The following is a 12,764-nucleotide window of genomic DNA, read 5'->3' on the forward strand; positions in this document are numbered from 1 at the left end:
ATTTAAAAAATATTACCCATTTATAACCCTACAAAATATGAGCTTTGGAAAACGTCACTGCGTGAGTCGCTCGATCCTATGACTCCTTAAACCCCCTGACCTTTGTGGGTGCCGTAGCAGCTCCCGTCCCGCAAATGTTATCTACCACTTACAGACCCACTGTAAACTTCTCAAGTTTCAGGGGAAGAAAGTGAGTCCAGATGCAATGAAGTCCCAGATGCTTGTGTTTAGTAAATATGTCCGCAGACCTGAGGCCATGAGTGACAAGGGAGCCAAGCAGCGAGGTTGGCCAATGCAGCACGGGCTGCGAGCCATGAAAGCCACCTGGACGTGCCCAGGAGGGTGCCTTCTTGTTATTCACAGTTGAAGAAATTAAGTGCAGGCATATTGATCGAAATTAAGTGCAGACATACTGTATATCGATATTGATCAAGCCCTTCAACTTAATCGGTATAGCCAAGAAATACAGCTTTTGGTTTTTAAAACATTTGGTGACCGCTGATCTGATCGGGTCACAATCTCACATCTTGTCATGCATGTTCTCCCTGACACTGAGCGAGCATGTGAGGTTATGTCTTTGAAGACCCAACCTCAGAACTGAGGCATATGTGCTAAACACTCATCGTCCAAAAAGGTTCGACCATACAGATGAATTCATGATCACAGTGGATATTGTATTGTTACAAAAAAACACTTAATAGAGCCGAGAATGCCTTCTTCACAATCAATAAATTAGTGTTGTGTTTGTTTAACTATAGGCAGCCCAATAAAAAGTGACCTGTAAGTATGGGAATAAGCTGTAAAGTATCATGAATTTACATTAACCAATAAGCAGCACTTTGCAAAAGTAATTTGAAACATCATGTAACCATGTCTCATTCAAGCAAGATTCCTCACTGCATAAATAACTCGGGATTCGAATGCATTTCCAAACAAGAGTTTGAATCTAAAATGTGGATTTGTCTGGCCATATTTAAACATTAAACAGTGGAGAATAAAAGACAACTTTCGAAGATGTTGCATCTTGTGTGCCTTGAAGATGCGTGCTCTCAAGAGGGTGGGTCAACTTCAGGATGAGAGCACTCGGTGCACATGGACAGGAAAAGGGAAACCAAATGTCAAGAATACAATGAGACCCGTTTGATGGATGGAGAGGAAAGAAGCACGCATCGACGAACAATGAGTGCAGGTTTTCAAAATAGCATTAAATGCATCCCCGTGGCACAGAAAGAGCAGTTAAACAAACCGAGTGAATTAAAGATGCATGCTTACCTTTTCTGATAGATGGAGGTATGAGAGGCTGCAGCTTGCTCTCTGGTTTTGTAAAGTCCAGTCTTCCAGGTGCCGTCAGCGGGCGTGCACAGCCAGAGGACCAGCACTGTCCAAAGCAAACTTTTCCTGCAACGCGCGAACACGTTATCCCCTTGGCAATGTCCCATTGCCGTGGCATCAAATGCAAAAGAGCAGCCACGAACGATTTAATGAGCCGCACTTCCCCCGTTAGTGAGAGCCAGCTCGGGAAAATGGGGAGAAAGTTAAGGGAGAGATGTGTCAAAAAGAGGCTGTTCAAGAAAACACGCGCATCCCATCAAGTCAATTATTATTTTGGTGTGCGGAGAAGCCTTAAAAGCTTGGTGACATGATGATTTAATCACCCAAAGCGGACATGTTGAAGTAGACGTGCGTGCGTTAATTGTTCTCCTCAGTGTGACTGCGCACATGGAGCTGGAACAACAGCGGGCATGAAAGCACTTTTTATACGCTCCTCTGGTCTCTTTAAAGCACAGCCTACTTAGTCCTTTTACCCTGCCCCGTTTCTATGTCTCTCCCTCAGAGGACAATGCATGCTCAAGTGAAGAGCAGTTGAGACTCACTGGCTTCACTTCATGAGGTACATTTCATTTTATGAGATCCAATAGTTGTTGCACCCGAAAATTCATTTACAAATTAAGAAAACAATGCTCAGTTGGGATTAGTTTAGTTGCAGTAACAATATATTCATTATTGTGGCTCACTGGTTGACTGTACTCCATATTGCTAAAATAAGTTACCACCAACCCTTATTGAGCCAAGCACATATTTTACCTTTTAAAAACCTCACTTCACCGACCAAACAAAAAATATCATAAAATGTACACTGATAGATACCTTCTCCCTTATAGTGGAAAACATCATTGTTCTGCCAGTCACTATATATCGTTGGCATAGATAGGTTAAAAACAAAAACATGCTACATTAAGTGTAGTAAATTAATAATTTGAGGAACAATTAAGTAAAATCCCGCAGCACACTTGATTATCTAGAACGACATCTAATGTGGTTACTTTTAAGCCACGACATGGGTGTAGTAGTGTTTATTTACTTTTTGTTCAACCACAAACTGAAGAAAATATTGTGCGCCTCCCAACTCACCGACTATAAATAGTATGTATAATCTATCAATAAAATTATAATTACACTTGAGAGGAGTTAATACTCCTTGTGCACACTATTGACAATGAGAGACACTGCCACCTACTGTAGAGGATATGCAATTGCACTTAATTAAAGTACCAAAAAAAGTAAAGTTCTGTTAAAAAAAAAATATATATATATATTTCCTAGTGGAGCACTACAAGACCACAATGAACCCTGCGCTGAATAAATACCATTGTGAACAAAAAGTGAGCATTATGTATAATCCTAACTTTAGATCCTGCTCTTACTCATTAGATTGTGTAGGTGTACCTAATCTTGTGGGCCATGAGAGTGCTTTCCCTCACCAGATCTCAACATGGTTTTATGTACTGTAGTTCAATTATGCTCATTCAGCATCATCACGGTATGTAATTTAGCGTCAGCCTGCTAAAGTCATCAGTGCCCATGCAGACAGACAGAAAGTGGGAGGAAAGCATGTGGGACATGTACAAATCAAGCAGCCACTAACCACAGAGATGGGCTCCTCATCCAAACTAAATACATGGTGCTGAAACGCAGGACCACGACTCAAGATGTGAATGTGCAGTTTGGGCAACTTTACTTCTCAGGTGTCATCAAACAGTCATACAGTACATGCTGATGCTGCACTGACTATTCCTAAATTGTACGATCTGGTTACTGATAAAGAGATAATTGGTGCTGTTAAATGTTTAGACACGCAGAGGCGCTTAGTGAATGGGAGAGCGGGCAGACGAGGCATCCAGTGAGCACACCTGCTCTCACACACAACAAACAGGAAGTTGGCTTGGCTGATGAGTGGATAGAGGTCTGCATAACATTTTTTTTTTTAAATTCATAGCACGCTTTGCATCTTATTAGGCCAATCCAAGCAGTGGTGCAAAGTAGTAGGTGGAACAGTTTAGTTAACGTAAATCCCTCCAGTCACAAGCATCTGAAAATAATTTTGGCCTCTGTGGAGGGAGATGGGATTGAGAGGATTATTTTTCCCAATCTGTCTTGAGTAGTTGCTCTCCTGCTTTCTTAATTTCCTACTGTGCAAACATGTTATCTATTGTCTCTGTCCATATGGGAACTGTGGATTCATAAGAAAATATGATTTTATTTTATTTTCATAATTGAAGTTTGGAGGGTGGCACGGTGGATGACTGGTTAGCACGTCCACCTCCCAGTACTGAGGACTCGGGTTCGAATACAGGCTCTGGCCTTCCTGGGTAGAGTTTGCATGTTCTCCCCGTGCCCGCGTGGGTCTTCTCCGGGTGCTCCGGTCTCCTCCCACATTCCAAAGACATGCGTGGCAGGTTAATTGGGCGCTCCCAATTGTCACTATTTGTGCTTGTGCGTGTGGATGGTTCTTCGTCTGTGTGCCCTGCGATTGGCTGGCAACCAGTTCAGGGTGTACCCCGCCTGCTGCCCAGAGCCAGCTGAGATAGGCTCCAGCACCCCCCGCGACCCTTGTGAGGAGCAAGCGGTTCAGAAAATGGATGGATGAAGTTTGGATATGCACAAAGTTCAAATCCTAAAACAAATAAAATAAATACATAAATAAATAAAAACCTGAATGTGTCTGTATAATGTCAGCAAGGGAACAAAAAAATATTTGTATACTTTAAAATCAGACATAATTATGTTGATTGTATATACAATGGACTTTTTACTGTTGAACTGGACTCCGTGTTCAAACCATTTTCATTCAAAATTGCAATTGCAAGCAATATAAAAAAGGCTTAAATAAATAATTTTAAAAAAGCTACATTTGCTTTAACTGATACTGAAAACCATACACATGTGGTAAACACCAATATTGGAGCAGTTGTCATTGGAGTCTGTCGTCCACTGAAAGGGGCCCTCTTAGGCTGCTGCATCTGAGTGAGGAGCTGCCATCTAGTGAGCAACGGATGAACTAGACTATTAATGAAACATGCTCTGATGCAGTCAACTCAAATGTTCATAAAAGCAATCATTTATCCTTGGCTGTGTGTCACTAACCACGGAAGGCTGTCTTTAGTCAGTGTTGAGGGATAAACAGACCCCCTGAAGCACCCAGTGGGAGAGGTGCTCCGTGGTGAACAGATCAGCCTCGAAAACCAAACCTACACCCATTGCATTCCTCCGTAACGATGTAGTGTACACCGGGGTCCGCAATGTTTTCTGTGGAACACAACACATACAAAGATTGCACAAAACAGTTGATGATAAAGGATCAAATAGTTGACACACACAACATGGACTGTAGACCACACCTGTAACCTGAGGCGGCGGCTCTCAATGGGGATGACTCTGAGAATGGGCAGCTGAACCTCCAGAACTTTTGGTTTACTCTTCACCAGGCAGCCAGCATCCATGTCCCAATCTGCTCCCTCCAGGTACAAACCAGACACAAAACAGCCTGCAAGAAATGACTCACATGAACCAGCATCCAGAGTTTAACGAGTGACACGCTTGTCCTGGGATGTCTTTTTTTCTTTCTTTTTTTAAAATACTTTTTCTTCCAATACAGAAGTATCAAAGGATATAAGGCCCACTTTGACACTCTTCAACTTTAATATAACCAATCAATCGGTGCAATGAAGCATATGCTATGCAATTTATTATTAATCAAACCTTTATCTAAATGGCACCTTTCATACTTAACTCATTCCCTCCCAGCCATTTTCACTGAAGCAACCGCCTTCGCTCCCGGCTGTTTTGCCGGATTTTGCAAGGCTCACAGAATATTGTGTTCTATTGCCATAAAAACATGGAACCTACCAAAAGAAAGATTAGAGTTTCTTCTTTCATCAGGAAAATAAGTATATTTGTGTCTGTTTCCATTTTCCAGTGATTAGCATTAGAATATAGATAAATTTTATCATGGGAAAAAGAGATTCATTGCAACGTGACCGTGGTTGATCTCTTATACTCTGCTGCCACCTGCTGGCCGGTTTTTGTAATAACTACCATTGTTCTTCAGATCAGAGGCTGCATCAAAGCCTTCTGTGTGCGCTAGCATAAAAAATAAAATAAAAACAAAAAACAGAAAAAGCCTAAATACATTTTTGGGACCATGGAAATATTTAGAGTACCGGTAGAACGTTTTCATACATTTTTGGGAGCAAATGAGTTAAAAAGTAACACAAAGCGCTTCAACGGAAGAAACTATAGTTATACAATTAATGCTGTATTATATACTGTATGCAGTATTTTTTAAAGAAAAAAAACAGCTAGGTGATGAAGCAAAAAGGTACAAATTTTTCAGAATTTTGGGCCAGCAACCTGTTATCTCACTTGAATAGATCCGCACCAGCATTGAGCAGCTGCAGAGACCCGTTGCATCACATTAAGAACCAAAACAAGTGATGACTTCTTTTTTTTCTTTTTTTTTTTCATTGGGGTGGCATAAATTAAATGTTAATACAGTATTTTAGTTGTAAATAGAAATGCTCTACAGTATGCAAAACCAATATATTATTATTATTATTATTATTATTATTATTATTATTATTATTATTATTGTTATTGTTATTGTTATTATAAGTTAGTAGGGATACAACCAATGTAAGTACTTGCGTATCATATGATGCGGGCCGCGTTTGTTATTAATTTTAGTAAATGTCACAGGCCGCTAAATAATGAACAGGTCCAAATTTGGCCAATAGTTTGAATACCACTTCTCTCTACATTACCCTGTTCAGGTTTGTCAATGACTTCGTCCTCTTCACGGTAGCGGGTCACCTCAGTGTAAAGAGTGGAAAGATCCAGAGGCCAACCATTTCTTCTGCACGCGGCTTGAACTAGGGCAGTCAGGTAGGATTCTGGGATGTGGAGTCCTGATAACCACATGACCTTGGGCTCTGCTGAATCCACCTTTTGATGAACAAAATTGTAATTAAGTCTCTAACAAAAAATACATTATGTCATGTATGACATCTCTCACCCATGATTTATACTGCTCAAATCGCCTCTTGAAATGAATCATCCAATTGCCCAGGGACTTGAGCGTGTCAGGTGCCAACATCTTCCATACAGCAGGAATCTGACCGTTGAAAAGGGCTCGGGCGACTTCGTCCAGCTCACTGCTCATGCCCACTTCTCCAGCCAAGGCCTATACACAGCAGACAATCAAAACCAACACTAAAGATATAAAAAGACAGAACAGTGTGTAACTCCCGCTCACCCTCTGCAGTTCAGCCAGTGACCGCTTCATGCGGACAATGAGCTTGTTGAAACGTTCCAGTTCTTGAAGGAGCACCACTGATGTCGGGGAGATCTCAGTGCCAAACTTCTTGCGGATAACGTCCAGGTCAAATGTTGCCGGCAACTTGTTCTGAATGTCCTGGGCCACCTGAGTGATGTAATCATCCCTGCTGATGCTTCCTCCAGACTCACCTGAAGCAGTGGAGAGTTTTTTTTTTATGTGGCAAATCTCCACATATAACATAATTGAGGCGAATGGAAGATGACTGCTCCATCACACCTGTCTGTGGTTGCAGGTCTATTAGATGCAACCACATGTCTTTAGCTGCTTGTGTGTAGTATCCTATCTCTGCATTGGAATGAAGACCCATCACCTCCGGGGTGTTTGCCAATGGCAGAGACTCAATCTCGTCTGTAACCAGCCGGTGAAAAGTCATGAATGTTGACGGCCGAACTATTAAAAAGTAAGGTAATGTAGATCAATGCGGGTAATAACAGACCGATATATATTGTCCTGGGTCCATTTGACGGAACCTTGTAGTCGACATCATTGTTTTTGAAGAAGTGAAACCGGCAAAAGTCATAAAAGAGGAAATCTCCAAAGTACTCATCCATGTAGACATTCAGGATCCTGCGGTCAAAACTATCGATGACTCGTCCACCATACATCACCTGTGAAATGTGTATATAGTAATTGTAGAAATGTTTCATGATGTGTTTTAATCTCACAAACTAACCTCGCCTACGAGGTACTTGATACTCCCCCAGGGAATGTTGCTCTCTTTTTGGTCATGAGCTTTGGTCAGGTAGGTGTTCAAAATCTCCAAACACACCTGTTGAGCACAGTTGCAACACTGAGGTAATCCAATCCAGATTGGTCCTAAAGAGCTCTGAGTACCACCTACCAAGAAGTCTGACTCGCTGAAGTCATAGGGGACATTCCATCCAATTTTTCCATACTTGCGCCTCTCTTGCACCACGGCATGGAAGAAAGCCAGCACATAGACCAGGCTGCGGAAAGCAGAGTGCGGGCATCCAGTCATAGTCTCGTGGCTGATTTTAGAGTAGGTGGCTCTCATGTTGAGCTTGAGACCATTTGGAGCCTCGGTGACAACCTGCAGTACATGGCAAGTGTAATGTAAGAAGAGGCAAAGTAACAATTAACCAAGTTTATGTTTCAATAACTGTAATATTGCTAAATGTGAAAAGAATTAGTCATTCCACCTTAAGAGACTTTTGAAGAATGCCAATAGGAAAGTCATCAATAGGGTTGGTGGTCAACCAAAGGCGAAAGTTGGGGTGAGGCTTGGTGACCCTCTCGATGCACTTCTCCAAATCTTTCAGCCATTTCACCAGCAGGTGGCAGTTTTGTAGCATCAACCACTGACCACGAGATGCTGCCAGCTCCAGAAGGTGCAATGCAACCTGGGGTGGGGTGGAAAACATGACCTTTTACAGCCTTGCCTTTTTTTTTTTTTTTTTTTTTTTTTACTTTTCCGTTTTAAATTCGGTTATTAAGTTACAGCTGAGAATGAAAAACAATTAAAGTCATGACACCAGTCCAAAAGAGGTCCAACCATAATCATAACATAACATAATCATGTTTAGCACTTGTGAGATAGCCATTCAGCAATTTCATATGCAATATGAAAGGTCCATCTGAGAGCGATACAAGGAATAGGAAATAAAGTCAAGGTACCTTCTCCTGCCCTTGGCCCATAGCAAGGAACTTGAACTTGCTCCCAAAGCCAGTCCTGTCAGCCAGTTTCATCAGGTCAGCACCGGGGTCAGAGCCAGGGCTCAGAATAAAGACTATGGGGGAGTACTGGGTGCTCTGTTCATAAATAACATCAAAACTGATGACGGGAGGTTGAACATATCTGTGAAGAGAGATGTGACATGAAAAATCTCATCTGTAATTATGTTCCCTAATTTCTGCAATTAAATACATTCATATTGAATTGATTGGATAAATGAAACACCTCTCGCCCATGGTGATAGTGACATAGTCTGTGATGGCCCTGTAGACTCTATCGACACGGAAACAGCGCAGCAGGAGCAACTTCTGAAAGTCTGTCAGCCTCTCATCATATTTCATCGGCAGTGGAGCCTGTTCTGGTGCATCGAGGTCATACCACTGTAAAGAAACACAAAAACAGTCAGTCGATTAAAAGAGTAAAAGACTGCTGGTGATTTATGTCATACATAAGTAGCCACTACTTACTGATTGCCACTCTGATGAATTTCTACAAACACTGTCAGGCAAATTGTCAAACTGGCCAGGAAAAAGCTCAGATAGTTTCACCACATCTTCCCAGCTAGAATCAGGTAGCCAGTTGCAAGTTTTCTGGCGTGAGGTCTTTTCCAAGGACAGATTACCTAGTATAAGTCAAAGACAGTCTGCTGTGAGTGCTAAAGCTCATTGTCATGTACTCTAACATCAGAAGAAGTGTTATTCTGTATATCACCTTTGATGAAAAACTCCAGTTCTTCCTGAGGTACTCGATCTTCTGCCTGCTCAATCTTGATAGTCATGTTGAATGAAAAAAGAAGCTTGTGTTTCTCAAAGAGACCTGCGAGTAAACAGATGCATCCGTCGCGACACTACGAAATTAAATGAATAGTTAATGTAAAATAGATGTGTCTGACCTGTGCAGCCATAATTATACACATTGTATGTCAGACTGTTCCTGATGTTTTTCAGTCTTTTTGGAAGAGCTGCATTTGGTGGAGACTTGCGCAGGGAAAAGTCAAAGACCTCCAGATAAGATGCGAGAGAATACTGGTACATGCTGTTTACCAGAGCCATTTCTGTCAGCGCAAAGAATAAGATGGCACCACGCTTGGCAGCTGGTCGGTACCCGTTTCGGAGCACGTCAATGTCCACTGATGTTTTCACAGCCAACTTAAGTTTCTCAAATACCTGATGATCACATCGAAAGACAAATAAATATGATGACCAACTTGAAAATTGACATTCAAAATGTTTTTCTCCACCCATATGTATTGTTTGGCAAACTAACCTCACTGGATTTTGATTTTGTTTCCTCCAAGGTGTAGACCAGCTCTGTGTTATCCAACATGTTGCCCGTGGACGTGGCTAGCTCCCTTAGCAGGGTGTCACCAAGGTTCTTGAGCAGCTTCTTATTGTCGCTCGTCTCTTGGATCAAAAACTCACGTTGCTCCTCCAGCTCCTTCTTCTCAAAGCCCATTATAACGCTGAGCAACTGGTCCTCCAGGCCTTTAAGGGTCACTGTATGTAACGTGATGGATAAAACAAGATTTAGCTAAGGACAGAATGCACACGGTCTTCAAACTAAACTGTCTTACCAGTATAATTGATAACCATAGCTTTTCCAAACACGGATGGAGAGAATTTGGGGTTCCCCAGTTTGGTGTTGAGGTAAAGTCTGAAGTTGGGATCATAGTCCACCTCTTTGTCACCTAGCCTAACAACCTGCCTTCCCTCTGCTCCTTTCAAATTCTTCTCCAGGACATTGTCAATCACAGGGTCAATGTACTCATCTACATCTTGGAATAGGAACGGGAATCCATATTTAATGGCCATCTCAAGATGTTTCAGGAAGTCTGGATCATTGAAAGATGAGATCTGTGGACAAAAGGTAGTTGGGCAGTCACATTTTTTGCTTTCTCTTATGATGTGCAAAGTAGCTATTCTAAACCATGAACAACAACAATGCAACACATAACTATTCAGGACTTTCTGTACCTTGAGGTTGTTGCTTGCCTCCTTCTTCTTAATCCAGTTGAGGGCTTGCTGCTGAGGGTCGATACACATGGGGAAACGACTGCCTCTTGTTGTGAGGATTCCATTCTGAACTGACAGCTCGTCTGGGGGCAAGCCCTCAGACCCCCACCTGGAACCCAAATACAAATTTCCTGGAGGTCAGAGGGATGCCCAGCCAAAATGAAGACAATAACATGTAGTTCATTAGTGCCTTCTCACTTGCTGATTTCCACCTCATCTGTTAGTAAGTTGTCGACTTTAAAAGGCTGGCTCAAGGGAATGCCTTTATCCTGTACATCGTCAACCCAGGTTTCGTACACCATCTCATTCCTGAAGTCCCAGCTGAAGGCTCCCTCGTAGCTCAGGAAGGCAGAAGAGAGTAGGCAGTCTCCGAGGAGACGCACACGCCGCTGCTTCAACCCCTCTAAATCTTGAGTCCACCTGAAAAAAGAAACAACAAAAATAATAATAAAATAAAATCTCTTATGAGTGCTGTTTAGCGTTCAAATTGTGATCTCACCTCACATTCTCAGAGCTCAAGCCTGAAATAAGTTTGTCAGCAGCTATCAGTCTTCTCTCCATGAGCTCAGCCTCCTGTTGCAGTTTCTGTTTCTCCGCAATAGCAGTTTGATATTTGTCACCAAGTGCCTTCAGCTCTCTCTGAATATCACTAAGCTCACTTTGAATGAGCTCCAGCTCCTTCTTACTCTGAAAGAAATTTCTTTCGAGACGGGCTACCTGCAAAATACGAGTCATGTTACTGTTCTTTCTGTGGACATCATTCTCTCTACTAGATTGACATTACTTTGTCCCTTTTCGGCTTTATCTCTCTGGCAACTTCACAGTATCCAACGACAGCATCCACAAATTTGAACATTCCTGAACCCGCTTTGCTGATGGCTTGCATTTCTTCAAGGCTGGTCCCAAGGTTCTTCAGGAAGCCTATGAAGCAGAGCGCTCAAGGAAATCACTGCAGCAGACAGCATACTTAGCGATGCAAATTCTACCATCATATACATTTTTATTTTCATATACTATGACACGCTAATTGATCAGGAAGTTCACCTACCCTTGACAGTCTTGACCTGGTTGGGACCGATAGCATCACAGTCCATCTCCATCAGTGAACGCAGAAAGCCAGGATCTGACATCATGGCCTTAGCAGCTTGCCAGCTAATTTCCTTTTTTTTACACAGCACCAGGATACACTCACACACCACCTGCACCTGTTTGGGTGGCTTTGCAAAGGATCTAAATGAAGGAATAGTAAAAAAAAAGATAAAAAGGCAGATAAACGGATGGGGCAACATTCAATTATATTTTAGAATGTTGATTAATTGTTTATTTGGACAACAAGTAATACTGAGAGTTTACCTGATCTCAGTGACATCAGATTTGTCAAGGTCTTGTAAGGCAATGCGAGCTGCTTCTAATGCTGGCAGAGCTTCAGCCAGGGAGGTTTCTGCTTCTGCTTTTTCAACAGCAATCACTTTGTTTTGCTCTTCAATTTCTTTGGCTTTGTCTTCTGCCAGCGTCTTTTTCTCCTCGGCTAAAAGGAAGAGACTGCATTTACCACAAGAATTTAAGAAACAGTACAGTAGTTTGCTGTTTTTCAGCTGTGACAGTACTTGTTTTGCAGCATTTCACTGACCCACAGTGGTGTTTGAGGCAATCTCTAACAACATAGTCTCACAGGCTGTCGACTTTTCAGCAAGAACCACCTTCTGCTCTGCTAGTTTGATGTTCAGCTCATCCAGTTGGACACTAGCTTCCTTCAACTTATCCAACCCCCCTTCAAGATGTTTGCACTGACCTGGAAAACATCACCCACTGTCACCTTCCCACTGCAAACTTGAATTCCGTTATTTTCCATCCTCTTACCCAGAATAGACTGGTCCTTTTCCCGCAAGAGAGTAGAATATGTGCTAATGAAGTCCAAGTAGTTCTTTGGGGTGACAAAGTTAGCGCGTCTAAGTTTTTGCAGGAACAGAAGGCTGTAGTCTCCAACAGATTTATGGACCATGCAGACATGCTCGATAACAGCCGGAGCGTGTTCCTTAGGAATCATCTCACTTTCACCTGCACAATTGACAAAAGCACAACATTACATGAAGAATAAGATCATTTACAATAAAGCCATTGCTCAAGTTGTCAGGCAGCCACCATTTACCATCTACTGATATGGACTCTCATAGTTGTCTATACTATACAAGGTCAATAATGCATTACATACGCACATAATTGCAATAGAAGCAAGTTTTATTGTGTCCAAAGCTCTGTGTTCCATTTCTGATTTTCCGATTGAACATTCTTTGCTTGGGATCAATTTGATATCTAACTCAGGTTAGGAAAATTTAACAGCTCATCGGAATTTCCTTGCATTTGTTTGGGACGTCAGCAGAAT

General features: G+C 42.0%; 2 protein-coding genes across 6 annotated transcripts in view; both read right to left on the minus strand.

Moving 5' to 3' along the window:
• The window catches only part of emid1 (EMI domain containing 1), a 72,402-nt gene extending 70,628 nt beyond the window's left edge, over positions 1-1,774 (minus strand). For 2 of the 5 annotated variants that reach the window (XR_013283756.1, XM_077523004.1), the window contains exon 1: positions 1,273-1,773. Coding sequence is in view for 4 of the 5 variants with exons in the window: in XM_077523004.1 (XP_077379130.1) it covers positions 1,273-1,439 (167 nt within the window). In the remaining variant the exon portion in view is untranslated. Of the gene's footprint in view, positions 1-1,272 lie in introns of all 5 variants that reach the window. The other 3 variants (XM_077523000.1, XM_077522999.1, XM_077523003.1) reach the window with 2 other exon arrangements.
• A 2,433-nt stretch (positions 1,775-4,207) lies between these two features.
• Positions 4,208-12,764, minus strand: part of LOC144019391 (dynein axonemal heavy chain 10-like) — a 33,320-nt gene continuing 24,763 nt past the window's right edge. The window contains exons 51-75 of the mRNA XM_077522417.1: positions 12,242-12,439; positions 12,012-12,173; positions 11,735-11,909; positions 11,430-11,611; positions 11,166-11,302; positions 10,881-11,098; positions 10,580-10,801; positions 10,343-10,490; positions 9,943-10,222; positions 9,636-9,865; positions 9,262-9,535; positions 9,081-9,185; positions 8,837-8,991; positions 8,595-8,749; positions 8,312-8,492; positions 7,837-8,037; positions 7,518-7,727; positions 7,350-7,445; positions 7,113-7,284; positions 6,893-7,024; positions 6,593-6,804; positions 6,353-6,520; positions 6,102-6,282; positions 4,680-4,825; positions 4,208-4,587 (exon numbers count right to left, since the gene is read on the minus strand). Coding sequence (XP_077378543.1) covers positions 4,441-4,587; positions 4,680-4,825; positions 6,102-6,282; positions 6,353-6,520; positions 6,593-6,804; positions 6,893-7,024; positions 7,113-7,284; positions 7,350-7,445; positions 7,518-7,727; positions 7,837-8,037; positions 8,312-8,492; positions 8,595-8,749; positions 8,837-8,991; positions 9,081-9,185; positions 9,262-9,535; positions 9,636-9,865; positions 9,943-10,222; positions 10,343-10,490; positions 10,580-10,801; positions 10,881-11,098; positions 11,166-11,302; positions 11,430-11,611; positions 11,735-11,909; positions 12,012-12,173; positions 12,242-12,439 — 4,487 coding nt within the window. The 3' untranslated portion in view covers positions 4,208-4,440. The remainder of the gene's footprint in view (positions 4,588-4,679; positions 4,826-6,101; positions 6,283-6,352; positions 6,521-6,592; positions 6,805-6,892; positions 7,025-7,112; positions 7,285-7,349; positions 7,446-7,517; positions 7,728-7,836; positions 8,038-8,311; positions 8,493-8,594; positions 8,750-8,836; positions 8,992-9,080; positions 9,186-9,261; positions 9,536-9,635; positions 9,866-9,942; positions 10,223-10,342; positions 10,491-10,579; positions 10,802-10,880; positions 11,099-11,165; positions 11,303-11,429; positions 11,612-11,734; positions 11,910-12,011; positions 12,174-12,241; positions 12,440-12,764) is intronic.

Source organism: Festucalex cinctus, chromosome 5 (genome assembly GCF_051991245.1).
Source record: "Festucalex cinctus isolate MCC-2025b chromosome 5, RoL_Fcin_1.0, whole genome shotgun sequence".
NCBI classification, from domain to species: domain Eukaryota; kingdom Metazoa; phylum Chordata; class Actinopteri; order Syngnathiformes; family Syngnathidae; genus Festucalex; species Festucalex cinctus.